At 40.0% G+C, this 17,747-nt stretch overlaps 1 protein-coding gene across 1 annotated transcript; it reads right to left on the bottom strand.

Moving 5' to 3' along the window:
* Nucleotides 1–2,882: 2,882 nt before the first annotated feature.
* CAVIN2 (caveolae associated protein 2) lies at nucleotides 2,883–15,632 on the bottom strand. The gene is made up of 2 exons (XM_005573792.5): nucleotides 14,987–15,632; nucleotides 2,883–5,276 (listed from the first exon to the last, which is right to left on the bottom strand). Exons 1-2 carry the CDS (start codon nucleotides 15,467–15,469, stop codon nucleotides 4,482–4,484), a joined length of 1,278 nt encoding a protein of 425 aa, XP_005573849.3. The 5' UTR covers nucleotides 15,470–15,632; the 3' UTR covers nucleotides 2,883–4,481.
* Nucleotides 15,633–17,747: the final 2,115 nt, after the last annotated feature.

Genomic DNA, 17,747 nt, shown 5'->3' on the forward strand with positions numbered 1-17,747 from the left:
TAAAATGAAGTTATTATGCCATTTGAGAGCTTATAAACTGACTTATAATTAAGCAGGGTTGCAGGATAATTAAGTGTCTGTTTTGGCAGTAGCATGGATTTCAGATTGGAATTGAACACTGGCCCTGACACTAGTTATTTGAACCTGGACTAATCACTTAATTCTGTGACCTTTAATAGAAAAGTAGTTAAATTATAACATGATGAGTGAGACCTTAGAGTAGTTAAGAACTCGGGAGTCCTTTCTGCATTCCATCTTACTAGTTGGATTCAGTAAACTTCAAAATTCTCAGGTTCCTACTCTTAAAATGGAGGTAAAAATCGTACCTTCCAAATAGGATTTTATATGACTAAATGAGATAATGCTTGTATCTAACATGTGATTGGTACACAGTATTGCTGGCCATTGGAGTGCTCAGCTGGTATAAAGTATGTTGTCAAAAATATTGGTTTCTTCCCTCTTTCTTGGGTCTCAGTGCTTTGGTGCTAAAAATTTTAGCAAATAGGAGGAACTAAAGGTTGCTCTGCTCAATAAATATTTAACAAATTGCTTTTTACAGTGAAAAGTGTATATATGTATGAAAATCAAGCTGCTTAAAGGTGTGACTTCTTAACTAGGGCAGTTTATGTGGAGAGTTAAAAATAATTTTAGAGTTTCAAATACTGCAGGATAATGTAATGGTTAACACAAAAATAAGAAAATATCTTGGCCGGGCGCGGTGGCTCAAGCCTGTAATCCCAGCACTTAGGGAGGCCGAGACGGGCGGATCACGAGGTCAGGAGATCGAGACCGTCCTGGATAACACGGTGAAACCCCGTCTCTACTAAAAAATACAAAAAACTAGCCGGGCGAGGTGGCGGGCGCCTGTAGTCCCAGCTACTCGGGAGGCTGAGGCAGGAGAATGGCGTGAACCCGGGAGGCGGAGCTTGCAGTGAGCTGAGATCCGGCCACTGTACTCCAGCCTGGGCTACAGAGCGAGACTCCGTCTCAAAAAAAAAAATAAAAATAAAAATAAAAAATAAAGAAAATATCTTTAATAATGCAAGTTACTGCCTGTTCCCTTTAAGAATGAGTTCCTGGCTACAGAAATCTTTATCTAGACACCCAAATCAAGCAGAATACAAAGGTCACAATGCCAATTTCATCTGAAACTTGTTTTGCAGTGCTTGAGTCTAGGTTTTTAGGAAAAGACTTGTGGTTGCTATGGAACTGTTAATAATGATTGCTGCCTGTGCCTTAATTCTTCATACTCCCAATCTCCAATATAAAATCACTTAGATTTGGGCTCCGGGGCAGTAAACAAACTTTTGAGCAAGAATTAACTGGACTTGGGCATTAGTGTCTTAATGTAGGAAATGACTTTCATTATAACCTTTACTTATACTGGCAGCCAGGCTATGTTGAGGTTTCCTAATAGTGGGCTTAATCGCATGAGTGTCAAACTTTGCTCTTCTGGGTGAGCACTGCTAAAAGCAGAAACATTTTGGGTTTTCATCAGACAATAAATATCAGAAGTCCTTGTTTTGTACGGAACTAGTCTTAGCGAGAGTCTTTTGTTTTCACATATAAAAAGAACCAGTAATTCAGCCACATACTGGATTCCTAAGCAGAAAGAAGAAAATATTCCTGTTGAAATACGTATCTATTTACTTTAAAAAGAAATCTCACAGAAAAATGACTTTATTTTTTGCTATATACCTGTGAGATTAGTGACCCATGTAATAGATGCTTCTTACTCCTGGATTATATTTCTAAGATATGGCTCTCAGTCCTTCTTTTTTTTTTTTGAGGCGGAGTCTTCACTCTGTCGCCCAGGCTGGAGTGCAGTGGCACCATCTCGGCTCACTGCAAGCTCCGCCTCCCGGGTTCACGCCATTCTCCTGCCTCAGCCTCCCGAGTAGCTGGGACTACAGGCGCCCACCACCTTGCCCGGCTAATTTTTTGTATTTTAGTAGAGACGGGGTTTCACCGTGTTAGCCAGGATGGTCTCGATCTTATGTATGACAAATCTTTGGGGAAAACTAATCCAGTTCTTGAGCTCCAGGCATAGAAAGTTAGGAATGAGTTGTTGGATAGGTGGGGAGAAGACATATCTAATTTGGGGATGTTGCTGCCTCACCAGTATGCAAATAACTCAAAAATAATACAGAATAAATCGCTTCAATTTCCACAACTGTTGCTCTCTGTAATCCCTACAGTGTGTGATTTTCAACAATTATCTGGCCTAATTCTCTGTTTTATTGCTTAGGATTTTAGTGCTTCAAATGTGGAACATAGAATAAATGTGATTGCCAGTGAAACTTAAAAAAAAAAATGCTCAAGTGCAGTTTTCAGCTGACATACAGCTAGTTTATAGGAACAAATGAAAAACACATTTTGAAAAGGAAATGTAAATATTACATTAGGTCTGGGTCCCCCAACTTCTCGCCTGCAAAAAGTAACAACTCCATAAAGGTTAAACAGGCTTGCTTTGGGCCCAGAGTAAAATTAAGTCTGCTACCAACTCTATGGCACTGCAGAAGACAAAGGATTATCTGTGTGAATAAACTGAATTTATAGGTCAATACATTCATGTTTGCAGGACTATTTAAGGTATTAGAAGTTCTGATATAATACAAGAAAAATGCAGATGTAACTATCAAATCATCAAGCTGCTGAAATAAATTCAGATACTCTCTAGAGCTGGCAAGGTGATGTCAAAAAAGTTAAACTTGAAGAATGAGACTTAGATTTCTAAATGAGATTGGTTGGAGGAAGCAGAGTTAATAGGAGAACTCAAGACTGAAACAATCAACATTACTGCTATGTTTGGAGGAGAGTTTAAAAATCAATTCTTTCTGCTTGTTCTAAAACTGTTCTGCCAAAAAACTGACATTGTTACATGCCTTTTATTTTTTGGTTTATTTAATCTTCTTTAACATAGCCATTGTTGGTTCAACAATCCAATATTTGAGGTTACATTATTGCAAAAATAAGGACATAGCTGAATAGGTTATGCCATCAATACATTTGTTAATCCTATCCCTTTTATTAAAGACAAAGCATAGTTTGTTAATACTGTCTTGGATTAACTCTATTTGTAAGGTTACTTACAGTGGTGCATACTAAAGGCAGGGGATTTGCTCCCTGGACCAAGTGTCTTTAAACTATAATTTAACAAATCATTAGCATTTTGTAATTAAAAACAGATTAAGCAATATTTTAGTATAATGTTAGGTAGCAGTAAAAATTACCCTGTCTGAATATATGTGTACATATACATAAAACACTAGCATGCTTTAAGAAGTTAAGAAACATTAATATTCTGTGAAATTAATATATAAATTAAATACAATCTGGAATGAAATTCCCATTATGTACAAAAAAGAAAAAATAGAATATTTCATTTCCAAAACCTATAGATTTTAGCATCTTATAAGCCTACATCACATCATATGGAATGTAAGGGTTAGTTCAAATTTGAAGAGCATTGAAGAATAGTATGAGCCAAGTTTCCACAAAGCAGTATATATTATTGTATTTTGAAGATTTATATTCGTTCCAATGTTAACAAGACAACATCCATTTGAGCTTCCCTAAAGAAATATTTGTAATATCTTTTATTTATTAAGAAAAAATACAGCTTTAACACTGTTTGTTATTATTTAAAAATATTAGAAAATTAAAAAATTTTGAAGATGACATGTTATTCCAGGATATATGAACTTCTTTAGTATTGTTATTTAAGGAGTGAAATAGTTAAGCTACTATTGTAAATATTTTACTTTCAAGCACATACATTTTTTTCTCTGTTTTCATTCTTTTCGGCATTGTTTCCTGTTTCATTTTCTAAATTTTCTTTCTTATTTTCTGAATAGTCCTTACTTTACTACATATCTTACTTCATTAGCTGACTTTTATAGTCTCTTCATTTTTCCTTCGTTTGCAATAATACAATGGTTTCTATTAAGTAAACAACCAACTGAGCATCTCTTTTTATCTTTTGTAGATGTTTTCTTCTTAAAACATATAGTTATATGTTTAGCTTACATATTTATGTATATTATATATCAACACAAAGAATAAAATTAGATTCACAGAGTACGGTGGAAATACAATATACTACTGGTACACTATTCAGCAAGCTTATGGAATGACAAAAAAGAATGAATCACTTTTCATGATTAGTATCTTAATTATCCTCTGTTTTTTTCTGACTAAGCCAAATAGATTAGCATTTTTCAACTGCTCAATTTCTTCTTCAATCTTGGAGACAATCTACGGAGATAGAACCTAAGTGCAAATTAAAAGTGGAGTCCGTGACAGGTCGCTCTCACGGTAAAGCCTGGTCTCTTGTGTGTTACTATGACTATGTGGTCAATGATTACTGCCCGGACAGGAACGCAGGAGTGGGTGGGTCGTGCTGGAGATGTGCAGGAATTTGCTCCTCGGCCCTGGAAGCCAGCTTGAGCATAGCACAGGATGACACAGCAGCTCTAAGCTCAGGTGGACTGGTGCACCTGGAGCACGGCGGGCTGCACGGGGTCCTCATCGGAGCGCTCCGCCTCCTCAGAGGTTAGCGCATAACCACCCTCATAGCGCACCTTCTGTGCCTGTTCCAGGGCCACTGACTCCTCCTCTTCATCTTCCACAATAGTCAAGTCAATGTTGCTGTCCATTCCCGAATTACTCCCCCTGGAGGTCACCTTCTCAGCAGCCTCCTCTGCGGTTTCCTCTTCCACCAGGGCGCTGGCGAGGGACGCTTCCGAGAGACCCTCTGCAAAGGACCCCTCTTCCTGGTCATGCGGCATCCGCTCGCTGCTAGGCAGGTCTTCTGACTTGGTCTCATTTTCTTCATGGCTTTCTCCGTCTCGGACTTTCTTCCGCCCGAAAGTGAGGGGAGAAACCTTGAAAGGGGAGCTTTTTCCTGAGGATAGTTTCTGGTGATTTGACGTGAGAGATTTCTTAATCTTCTCTCTCCTCTCTACAGATACGATCTTTGTCCCCAGCTTGTTCATCTTTTTCTCGATGTTCTGGCGAGAAAATGCTTTCTTGAGGCTATCCACTTTCTTGAGGCTGGATCTTTTTATTTTCTCGGCTCTACTTTCTTCCACCTTTTCTTCGGCACTGTCTTCCAGGGCCTCCTCATCGTGAGGCAAATCATCATCTGACGAGAGGTCCACGGTGTGCAGGGTTTCCTCCAGAGATTTGTTTTCATCCGGAAGCTCCTCCTTCCCTTCCACGGCGCCGGAAACGGGCTCTTTCACAAACACACTGGCAGGGATCTCATTTTCCTCCTGAAAAGACGGACGGTATAGGTTTCATGTTAATAACATATTTCACAGATAGTCCTGAGCTGCTGTAATACGTGTGTCTGTTTTGGTGACATGGTGATGATAAAAACCAAATGTTTGTGGCACGAGTTTTCTAGAATAGGAAGAGTTAATTCCAAACTCGTCAAGTCATTCTCTTTAGGCTGGATAAGGCCAAGGGCAGCCTGTTGGGAATATCAGAAGGACAGCCGGCAGAAACTCTATCAGTGACAGGCAGAAGGGAAGTGGGCAGTGACTGAGATAGAACAGGAAGCTGCTTAGATAACGGAGCTAAAGTACGTTACTGTACTGTCAACCCACAGGCCCTCTCTCTCCTATCCTCTTTTGAGGTCAGAGGGCTTGAGCCTGCAAAAATCCCACTGCAGAAGAGCCTGAAGGTCAAGTTGGCAGATAAAAGATAGGGCAGGGGTAAGAACTGAGAAGTCGTCAAATACCAGACACACATAAAGCCTTGACTGGGTTCCCTCTCCAAGTAGGAGTCAGAAGTAAAGGTAGGGTCAACCTTAGAATCCGTTCAAAGGTCCACACTAATTTGGCTGAGGACATCATTTTAGAGTGAGAGAAGCAAGGACTAGGCTTCCTGGGGGTGCACTCAGGAAGCTTTGTGGTTTAGAATATCCTTTGGGGAGTTATTAAGGGGAGGTGAGATCTTAGGGTTATTTTTAGAGTAGTGAGGGGAAATTACTCTTCCAGTCATAGTTTATCAATTCTCTAGTGTTACACAGAGCTTCTTTGGGCAAGAATACTTTGGCCCTCACCTCCAGCGAAGAGTGAGGAGAGAAGCACAGAAAGCTGCCCCCTTCACCGTGGCCAGCACTCTCCTCCAGCTGCTGGGCACACAGGCAAAGATGGCTCCTCTTGGCTTTCAAGGAGCAGCACCCGAACACTCAACTCCAGAGTGGAAGGGGGATGGTGTTGCAACACTGCTCACTGGGGAGTTTTGAATGCAGACAGACTCGGGTTACACAGCTAAAGAACCCTTGATTTTTAAATATTTTTCTTTGAATATTGGAAAAGGAGAGCCTGTCAGCAAAATGTCTTTACATCTTTTTTGAAAGAAATGGCACAGTAGTGAATGTGTGGCCAGAGGCCTGAGTCTCAGTCTTTGCTGTACTACTGAATAGCAGGACAGCTTTCAGCAAATAACTTAATCTCTTTGGGTCTCAGTTTCTTCCAGATATGAACAAGAGATTTGACCTAGATTAGTAGCTTTCATACTGCACTCCCAGGGGCACCAGGGGTTCTGCTGGAATGCCAGAAGGGGGCAAGGCTCCAGACCCCCCTGCCACCCCTCCTGCAACCAGAGCCTCAGGATTGCCTGCTTATATCTAAGGCTGTTCAGTAAACTTTCAGTTTGAAAAATAACTGGATTTAGTGGATTTTAAAGTCTACTTGGGACTTAAACGTCATGCAAAGTTTATGTTAATGGCAAGAACTTCCCTTCTTGTTTTGTAATTTTGATTGACTGAAAAGATGAAAACATGCTTTAAGAGTGTCACTTTATATTTGATACAAAGACTAAATAAAGTTTAGATATTACAGAGAAACTAAAAAAACTTTCCTTATTAATAACTGAATGGTAGAATTATGATGTTCCTTGAAAAATACAACCCTGTCTCTCCCCTTACACACACTATACAGAGTCCTTTCCATAAATTGGTTAGAAACAAAGGATAATGTCTTGTGTCGAGGCAAAAAGCAGAAAAGTCCAATTAAATAGAATCCTTGTTAGAATGATGATATCATATATTGTTTCCCAAAACTCTCTCCACACTCTGCCATTTTGAATGTCATGGAAAGTGTCCAGGCCATAGTAAAAGACAAAGTAAAAATAAATAAATAAATAAAAGGAGCATGGGACTGTCACAAGTTATTATAACATAGACTTTTACAAGCACTGCTTTCCCGTGTTTCAAGTTGAGGTTGCTTCTAGTTCCCAGGAATGTACTCCCCATGAGGGCAGGGATTTTTGTCTCTTGTCCATGCTGTGTCCCAATACCTAGAGCTCAACAGTTGCTTGTTAAATGAGTGCATGTTGGGTAGGTGGCTTTCTAAGAAAGCCCTGAGAGTGGCTGGAATGGAGATTGCCCTCTCTTGGGCAGGCTTGAGGCCTATGAAAGAACAAGTTTACCTCTGTGTCTAGAAGGAAGTTTGCTGACTTCTGGTGCCATTAGGAAATCAAGAGAACCTAAGTCCCAATGGAGGCAATGATCTCTATTTTTAAGGAAGGATTTTCTTTGCAGCGGATGGGTGTTACTAAAAGAGGGTTAGATAACTGAAATAGCTAAAGCTTGGATGCTTAGTCTAGAAGCAGAATTACTTCTGGGGTTGACAAGAGGGGTGAGAAGGTTTGACAGGAGTTGCTTACAGGGAAGGAAGAAACCAAGAGATCAGTGAAATGTCATTAAAAGTCCTCAGTGAGGAAAGCAGAAATTCAGAAAGAAAGCTGCAAAAATAATCCTTGGCTACCAGAGAAGAGTTACATTTTGTATAGTATAATCTCTCAGGGTAATCAAAGGTAGTAAGTTGTATAACTTCCCTTTCTTTAATCCCAACAAAAGGTAGGCATATTAACTGAACTTCTAAAGGAATTAAACTAATAATATTACAGTTTTTCTTTAAATGTACATTTTATTATTACAAAGGCATAGTTGCTGTTGAGTCTTAGACTCTTTCGATGCTTTCATCATGTATCTTTTGAGGACAGCTTTGAGGAAAGTTATTATAAGGTGAATCATACGTGATCTGTGGTAGATACACACTGTGTATATGAATGGGTGCTGAGGGAAGGTAGGAAACCCAATTGAACTCTTTTGTAAAATGCCAGGGAAATTATATGAGGGCTTTTTTGATGCCAGCTATAAAAATAAACCCAGCAGGAACAGAGATAATCCAGAATGAGTTGGATGTGTCTTTATGCAACTGGAAACAAGTGAGATATGTCTTCTTGGCTAACTGCTATGCTTCTGCTGTCATTTTAATTACACAAGCAGGATTTAATGTTCTGTATATTGAACAGTGTTTATTTTGTGGCTTCTGATGGCATCTACTCTGAAGGTAAGCCCTTTCTTTTCACACAAAAATCCATGAATGTCCAAGCACATGTAGCTCTTACCTTTCCATAATGTTTGTTTGGAAGCAGAAAAATACTGATACTTTTCAAAATTTCTATTCCATAGTAAAACATATGAGTGGTGTTTGACAATTAAGTAACTCTTATGGTGGTGGATACTCAGTCTAAACTTCAGCCAATGGATGCTGGATAACTGCCCTCTCCTGAGGTGCCTAATCTCACCTGCATATGTGCCCTGTGCTCAAGCTCCCACATACACCTCATGGAAACACTTGATATTTCATAGGCCTATAAGCAATGTGACACTTCTGCCTTCAGCTTCCTGTTGTAATGTTTCTGATTTGCTTTCTCTTACAGGTTGCAAGACTGATGACGATTTCAAGAGGGAAGATCAAGTACACATCCTCAATTCTGTCACTGCTTCCCTGCCCTCATTACTTATAGTTCTACTTAGGGTTTGTAGCCCCTGAAAATGGCACTAGGAATCCCTTGTGGGCTGCACTGCTTCCTTCGGTAGTTCTGCCCAGTGGAGGCCCTCAGGAGAGCTGATTATTTACCCTTTGTTTTCAAAAAGGTCCTCAGCTCCCCTGATGCAGGTGTTCCTGGTTCTGACCTTTCACAAGAACCCTTAGGAGTTTTTCAAAGGAAGGGGAATAAAACAGCACACTTCAAACATATATGACTGATAGGCTCACAGCATAAAAATGAATGGAAAGAACTGAAAAGGTAGCATTTCTCCTTGTAGTTCAGCTTGTTTGCTGTTCATATCGATCCTAGTGAACTAATAGTCCATTTGTATCAACACAGACAAACTGGCCAACATGCTGGACACTTCTTGGTTTGAAGCTCATGGAAGCAAATCTTCTGTGTACATATCTAAATACCTAGATATGCACACTGTAACAGAAAAGAAGACTCTATGACTTGCCTTAGAAAGGAAATCATAGTAAGTCATTTAAAAGCTTGAATAAGGAGAGAATTCGTGTCACTAACTCATCATTCCTGTTGGTAGAAGAAAATAACAAAGGATGTCATATTCCCACTGGGATGCGGTAGCATCCTGGAGGGATATGAAGACCATAAATTTGTGTCCATGGACTGTTTTATCCAATAATCTCTAAATACTAGTTATTAAAATAAAACTGTGCCCACCTGACATTCTGATTTATAGGTCTTTTTTACACATTGATGGTTTTCTCCGATTTGTGTTTCTGAGGTATGGATTGCCAAGTGGATACAGTCATTGATTAGAACTGCACCCCTAAGGCAGCTGTCGGTAGAATCAGCAAGTCATAAGAATAAAATGCATTAGTTATAATCCCTGAGCAGTCTTTCACATTCTGGAGGATTTAAAAGTTTCATTATTTGTCAGTGTTATCAAGGGTTCAATTCTTTTTTAAGACACACTGGTTAGGTGTTCTTTGTTACAAATAAAAAACACAAAACAAAACCAAACAAAAAAACCAAATCACACTGAATTATTTAAAAGCTGATGTAGAAAACCCAGCAAACATGAACTTTACCATGGTGGGATTATAGTGCTTGTTTTTACTCATTTTGCAATTCAGTTCTATAATCTCTATTATTAATAATAAAGTGAAACCTAGCCAGTCACTGTTTCTCAGGGCCTCTGTTTCTTTGATATAAAATGAAGTTAAACTGAATGATTATTAAGGTGCTTTCCAACTCTAACATATTTGAATCTGTGATGTTAACATAAACTCCACAAAAAAGAATTAACAAATTGCAGAATTGATTCCATAGTGTACTGATACCAAATGTGTTTTGTTTTATGTAAGAATCAGAACTATAGGACCTGAGTTGCATTGGAGAATATTTTTCATTCATTCAATTCAAACAGATATAGATTACAAAGCAGTGGAAGGGGCAGCATTTACTTGGAAGGGCTGCATCTGAAAGAGTCTAGTTTTTTTTACGTCAGAGTATGTAATGATTCTTTCTAAGGAATACCAACAATTATCAGTTATTCACTTAAAGTGCCCGGGGCAGTGCTCACCTTCAATAAATGTAAATAATAACAATAAGAACAAATATTTTGTTTACCTCATAAAGTAAAAGGGCACTGGATAAGTAACACATCAAAGCTAATATCCCATATGGGAACATTGTAGTGTGATAGAAACATGGCGAGTTGTCATATAAAGGCGTCTTTTCTTATCTATATCCTCATTTCTTCCAGGTCTGTACTAATGTAACAGTCTTCAGAGCAGTGACTTTGGATAAAGTACAGGCTTTTAAAAAATCAATTTAAAAATGGTCTGAAGATGTTACACTTTTAGCGCCTTTCTAAAATTCTGACCTTATCAAAGAAACCCAAAGGATGAAAATTCGAACACATTTATAGGCTCAATTCTCCAGAAATGTATCCAGTGCAAATAGCTAACCTTTCCACTTTTTTCACCCAATTTCCCAATTTTATGTGGATGAAAGTGTAAGCTGTCCATGAGTACTCTCGTTTTGTTCCCAGGATTTGAAATAATCTCCCAACTGCTTTTTCAAATAATCATTACTAGAACCTTAAGAGGACGTAAGAGGGTACTGCATCCTCAGGGCCAGTTACCTGTGAAATTCTAGTCTCTTAAATCAAAAGAGAAAATTTCCTCATAAGTGTAGAGTCACTGATTTTCTGTACAAATTCTATTTTTTCTTTTAGTAAGTGATCGCCATGATGAGAAGCAAAGTCTCAGTCTTTCTTTAGCATTTGCTTTTTGATCAGAATGCCTATGAGTCTTATTTTATTTATGCTGGGTCATGTCACAGTATTTTGAATTCAAATATTGATCTGAAGCTATTACAAAAAAGTTTAAAAGAGAAAACTGCAGAATTTAACTAGGATTTTAACATTTATTTTATTGCTGAAAGAGAGATGAATGTTTCTTCAGTTTTAGACACTGCTGGTTATAATTTAAAGTAATTGCTAAGAAATTAGATGCCTACCATCTACAACAATGTTGTAACATTCAGTACAGAAATAATGACATGTTTTAAGTAGGACAAATTAAGGACAAAGTTTGGAATTTTAAAAACGCAATTATGGCCAGGCATGGTGACTCACGCCTGTAATCCCAGCACTTTGGGAGACCGAAGTGGATGGATCACCTGATGTCAGGAGTTCAAGACCAACCTGACCAACATGGTGAAACCCTGTCTCTGTTAAAAATACAAAAATGAGCTGGGTGTGGTGGCGGGGGCCTGTAATCTCAGCTACTTAGGAGGCTGAGGCAGGAGAATCACTTGAACCCAGGAGGTGGAGGTTGTAGTGAGCTGAGATTCCACCATTGTACTCCAGCCTGGGCAACAGAGCAAGACTCTGTCTAAAAGAAAAAAAAGTATCTTCAACCACTAACCAAAGCAGACCTGTAGATTTCAGCGGGCTCGACAGGACTCCCCAAACTGAAAATGTACTCTTCTCAACAGTACCGTACCAAGTATGCTCAGGTCATGGGATAGATTTTCCTTTCTCACTCTCTTATTTTTACGTAATTTTTTGTCTTAAACTAGAAACAGTAGATTTAACAAGGGGAAGTCCAGCATAGGATTCAGATGGGCTGAAAATGATAAATTACCTAAAGACACTGAGTAACACCTGGTACATATTTGCCCTCCACATTCTCCACAGGTCTAGGAAACAGTCTCCTTATGCTACACTGTGAAGATTATGCTGTGACTAGAGGGTTTATTTAGAGTAGGTCTTTTGGGAAGAGTCCTTTGCTTTCGTGGGGATGAGATATAATGTTGATTTCAACATGGCGGTAGTTATACAATACATGGTTCTCTGTGTATAGCAGAGCTGTTTTAAGATCCTGGGTAAGGTGAGGTCAGTTTTTACCCAAGGGCCATATTTCTAACCAAGCAAAAGTATAGCCTTCTTTCTGAGCCAATGAATTTCAGATCCACTCAGTAATATCTTCTATTCATTGAGCACTTATACCATGCCAGTCCCTGCTAACTATTTTAAATGTTATTTCTTTCATTCCTCACTCTATGAGAGAGACAGGAGGGAAGAAGCATTAGTGTTCAAGAGTACATGCTTTGAAATCAATTAAACATGAGTTTGAATCCCAGTTTCACGACTTGCTTACTAACTAGCTTCAGACAAGCCATAAACATTTTCGAATCTCAGCATCCTCATCTGTAAATTCAGGATAAATAAGATGCTTACCAATGTATGCTGGATTTATTAAATGCTTGATTTTTTTTTTGCTCTTATTAATATCATCGGTGTGTAGATGAGAAAACAGGTTTGGAGAAGCTACAAACTGTGTCCAATATGACATATTTAGCAAGTGGTAGAACTAGGATTTGAACTACTGTTTGAGTGACTCCAAAATTTATCTTCTGAACTACTATACTGGACCACTCTCTAATACAAATTATTGGTTTATCCATTGGCATAATTACTACTCTGGGGAAACTGCTACTTTTAGAAGGACCAAGAGAGTCCACTGAGTGACTATACTTGCATTTGTTTTTTACAAAACAATCGTCTTGCGATGCCTTGAGAGTTGAGAATTCTAGTATTCTTTAGGCTAATAAAGGATCTTCCACGGCTTAAGAAAGGTCCAGTCACTTGCCTCTAGTTTCCTGCCTCCTAAAATGCTCTTGAAATGTGTCCTTGGGGATGGCTTTCTAAAGGGGCCAGAATGGAGTCCGAGCACATTGCTGTGGATACTCTTAGCTTCCAGTTTGGTCTTGAGCACCCCTGTTTCAGCTTTTACTCACTAGGTGGAGAATTTCTACTATTTCTGGCTGCAATTTCACACCTGCCAATTCAATGCGACAAAATAGGAGACCATGTCAGGCCCTCAAAACAGCATATGCCTTTAAGTTCCCAAGCAGGTTTTTTTTTTTTTTTTTTTTAAATGTCAGATTTATAATTCTCCTGAATTTCTACTAGCATATCCTCTCCATCCCTCCCCTCAACATCTGCAGAACATCCGTGACAAAACAAAACAAAACCCAATCCTGACAAATTGTGACTTTCCTCTACAAGATAAATGCTTTTTTCCTCCTCCTTAACTGAGGGATGGGACAAGAGAATTTGCCTGATTCATACTGGAAGCAGGACAATTTCCTTTGGTGTCTCAGACTTAAACAGGTCTGTACATGTTTGGTTTTGTTTGGAGATCAGTATTTAATTTAGAAATGCCTTGAGAGCTGAGATTTCTAATATCTCTTAGGCTAATAAAGTAAGGATCTCATATGGTTAAGAAAGGCCCAGTTACGGTATCTCTTTTCAATTCATCTGGTGCATGAAAAGCCACTGCATTTGCATTAAAAGCTGAAAAGTTTTCAGCTGCAAAAGCCTGTAAGGTAGAGGAGGACATCAGCTCCCTAAACCTTTACAATACTCAAGTGCAATTTGAGGAGGACAAAAAAGCAGCGAGATGAGTCTTTCCTTTTATGGGGGTAGGAAGGCTTAGGTTCTAACTTGGCAGAGCAGATTCCTTTTGAAAAAGAAGGCTCCCTCGGTTTAAATCTCAATTTCTAAGTCTCTCTTGGGAGATGAAGGCTCTCCCTGTGTGCCTTTCACAATCAAACTGTTGGTTATAGCCTCTCCCTTCCATGGCTTTGAAATCTTCTCCTATTCATATGGTCACAACAAGACAGCCCTGGGGCGAGGATGGCAATCGCTTCCTGGGCTCTGTGCTGGCTGGATTCCACTGGGCGGAAGGGCTTCCAGCATTAGGCAGGGCTGCCCTGGGATTCACAAATGCCCACCACTTGGCGGAACAACAGCCCCACGCAATCTCCCTGTCCCCAGATAGCCTCTTGCTACATTAATTGCATCATTGATGCATTAAAAAAAAATTAAGTGGCCTTTTTATTCGAAGGCAACCGTTTGAGGGAGAAACATTTAAGACTAGCCTTTGTGACTATAGCTGATAACATTCCGTTTATTTTACTTAACAGTTGTGGTCTCTCTGAACAAAGAGAGGCATATCTAGTGTGTTTGTACTCTCTATTTCTAGTGCATTTGCTAGAAAAGAACTCTGCAAGATTGCTTTGCCCCAAAAAAGTCTTAAAAGAACAAGGCTAACTCTAATGGAATCAATCCTCTATTTGCTTGGTCCCCAAAACGTTGGTAGCCTTTGTACAAAGGGATAGTTTGACTTTTTGGTTAAAAAAAAAACAACAAAATACCTCACATGATCACTTCATTTCCACAAAGAGTTAATGAACAGCCACTGAATTAAATTGCCCTGTCCAGCTAACAGCTGCAGCCAGAGCCCTACGCCCCTAATGCAAAGAGATAAATGAATTTGACTAGGGTGCAAGCACCTGCACGTCTTCCCAACCTGTACAGAGTACATCCAGGTGTTCCCTGACAAATGACCCGGGGCCTAAACTAAGCCCGCGGGCATCTTCTTTGGGTTAGTCTGCAGTGACCTGGAAAATTCCCACCCCTGTGTGCAGATTTCATATTTGCTTGCTGTAGGCAGACAGGGGACAGTGCCTTATGTGTGTGATCCCTGACAGGCAGGACAAATGTGAAAATGTCTGTGAGAGCCAGGATGAGTGAGATCAAGAATGTTGAGGAGTTCCAGCCCTCCTGTAAGGAGGCATAGGTGACACTGACCTGGAAGATGAGCACTTTGAAATGGTTGCGTCGGAGGAGCTGGGCGTGGTTGTTCTCCAGCCGCTTCACCTGTGCGCTCTGCCTGTCCATGCGCTCTTTGACCGCGCGCGTGTGGGCGCTGACCTTGCGGGACTTCTCCAGCAGTTTGCTCACCGTGTTGCTGGTGGAGGCCTGGTACTTGGAGAGCTTGGTGAGGTCGTTCTGGATGCCCTTCACGGAGCCCTCCAAACTGATCTGTCGCTGCTCCATCTTGTGCTGGTTCTCCTGCACGGCGTCCAGCATGTTCACCAGCTTGTCCAGGAGCGTGAGCACCGTGACGGCGTTCACCTGTGAGTTGTCCCGGATGGCCTCATCCGTGTTCCCCAAGTTCAGGCTGGGGCTCGGTGTGGAGGAAGGCATCGGGCTGGGGCTCGAGGGCTTTTCCTGCCGCATGTCAGACCCAGGGTGCTGGAACTTTTCGGCCTGTGCAGCGTCCTCTCCCATGGCTAGGCGGGTGGGAACGTTCTTCCTCTCTGGGAGCTGCTTCTTGCTCGGGTGAGAAGTTGCGGTGGTGAGGGTGCAGGATGAGGCCCGCTGGTTGGAGCTCAGAGCACCACTCTCTAGGACTGGCAGAGGTTCAGACAGGCAACAACTGGCTACGCTGATCAGGGGAACTGCATTCCAGCTGCTCTTAAAGGCCCTGCTCCACCCAGTGGGAGGAGAAGGTTACAGAACTGAGAAGGACTCAGGGTTCAGAAGTATGCACACACTTCCTAACCGCGTTCTGGGCACAGGACACTTTGTCGCAGGTTTAGCTTTTCTTTCCTGCTCCCCTTCCCTTTTTAAAAAAGTTCAATGTCGTATTTCAATCATGACTTCATCTAGAGGCGGAGAAAAACATGCTAACTTGGCCCAGCTCCACAGCTTCCAATTGACTACAGCTAGTAAACTTTTCTCTGGCTGCTATGCTACAGATGCAACAGGGTGCCTGTTTCTTTTTCCTGGATACAAGTTATTGTAACGGAAAGTATTGTTTGCATTTGCCCTAGAACTGACTGATGGATTGCAGAACACCGGGTGTCCTACTGGGAGGCATAGAGTTTAAAGGATACTGCAGCCAAGTTTGTATTATTAGTTTCTCATTTGCAAAGGAATGGAAGTAACTCTGATAATGATAAGGAAAGCAGCTCAGTTCTTATTACTCTTGCAGCTGGGGATACAAAATAGGTTAAAAGAGATTGAACTTTAGGGATATTTAAAAAAGTAATGTTGCTGTTATGACTATTATCGTGTAATATATGTAAACTTTTTGGAGGACCACATTTAAAAAAATAATTGTTTTTTTCAAGAGGTGAGATTGAGAGAGGAAAAATAAAACGTAGTCTTTTTAAGAACCTACCATGATGATTTGTTTTAACTAACTTTGAGTTGATGAGGAGAGATGTTCTCAAATGCCCGTCTCTGCAAGGCATTTATTGACACGTGCCCAGGAGTGTCTGTTGGCAGGCTGAGTTGGAGTTTCTCAAGTGGTTCTAATGTTTGACATTTTAAAATTCCTGCTCAGTGAAGTAGCACACCTGTTCTCAAATGTGACCCTCCTCAGCTGAACCCTTGGGATGTGGGGCTTATTTCCTAAAATGGCTTTACATGCTTGAGTTGATTTTAAATGTATCCAGCCTTTGAAAGTGCTTTCAGCAGGAAGTTTGTAATAGGCCTTCTATGAACAATTTTGAGAAGAACAAATGCCAGCTCATACCAGGTCAGGGATTGATAATGGAGCAATGCCATTCATCAATAGTAACACCTACGTGTAAGCCAATCACTCAGCAGGCCATTGGTTATCACATTGGTTGAATCTCTGCCTTCTGCTATATGCATGAAGCACTATCCGGAAGACACTGGCAAAGCATGACCGAGACCCTGCTCTCAATGAGTATAGCTGCCAGTTAGGAAGATGAACTAAAGATATATACAGAGGCCTCCAATTTCTTCAGATAATTGGTACCACCAAAACCCACTTAAAGCAAATGCTTTAAAAATAGAGACCAAAAAGGTGAAAAGAAGGTTTGGTTGAGATGTTATCTTTTAAAAAAGTAAGAACATTATTAAAATTAATTTATCTTATATTTGATAAAATTTAGTTAATCAAAAATGTGTTAAATATTAGAATAAAGGATGAATCAAGTGTTGATTTTGAGAAGCACAATTTTCTAACAAAATTATATGGTATCATGACACGACGTCCTTTTACATTTGACTTTTGTGGGCAAATCATAGAGTGTCACTATTTCAAAAATATTTGAGGGCTTCATCAATTTTCCAAGAGCCTCTCTTAAATTTTGACATTCAAATCATTTCTTTTTGAAGCTCTTATTGTGCCATCATCCGTGTAGATTTGTTCTTCTTCAAATGTTAATGTTAACTATTCCAGCTGCAGATTCTCATTTGTCAGAGGAGTTGCCCATGATTCAAGGGCTTCTCTAACATTACCTTCATCAACTTCATGATTTCCTACGTATTTTGCAAAATTTGCGATTTCACATTATAATCACTTCACCCTGATTTTGCATTGATTTGTGCTGATTTTGCATTGCATTGTTGGATATTGTATAATCAGCTAGATGAATAGAGACATTAAAGAGATGGGGTGTGAGGTGGGAAAAGGAAAGAGGCTAGTTGTTAAATAGGAAGAAAGGTTTGCTTGTGGGCTTATTTTTAAAATATATATTTTGAATAACACAAATAATATCAGTCATCTATTGCTATGTAACATACCACCATG

Source organism: Macaca fascicularis, chromosome 12 (genome assembly GCF_037993035.2).
Source record: "Macaca fascicularis isolate 582-1 chromosome 12, T2T-MFA8v1.1".
NCBI lineage: Eukaryota > Metazoa > Chordata > Mammalia > Primates > Cercopithecidae > Macaca > Macaca fascicularis.

Coding starts and splice junctions, on each gene's coding strand:
- CAVIN2 (XM_005573792.5), bottom strand. CDS start 15,469: ATGGGAGAGGACGCTGCACAGGCCGAAAAGTTCCAGCACCCTGGGTCT. Junction 5,277..14,986: donor TCAAAGTGCTCATCTTCCAG/GTCAGTGTCACC, acceptor CCGTCTTTTCAG/GAGGAAAATGAGATCCCTGC.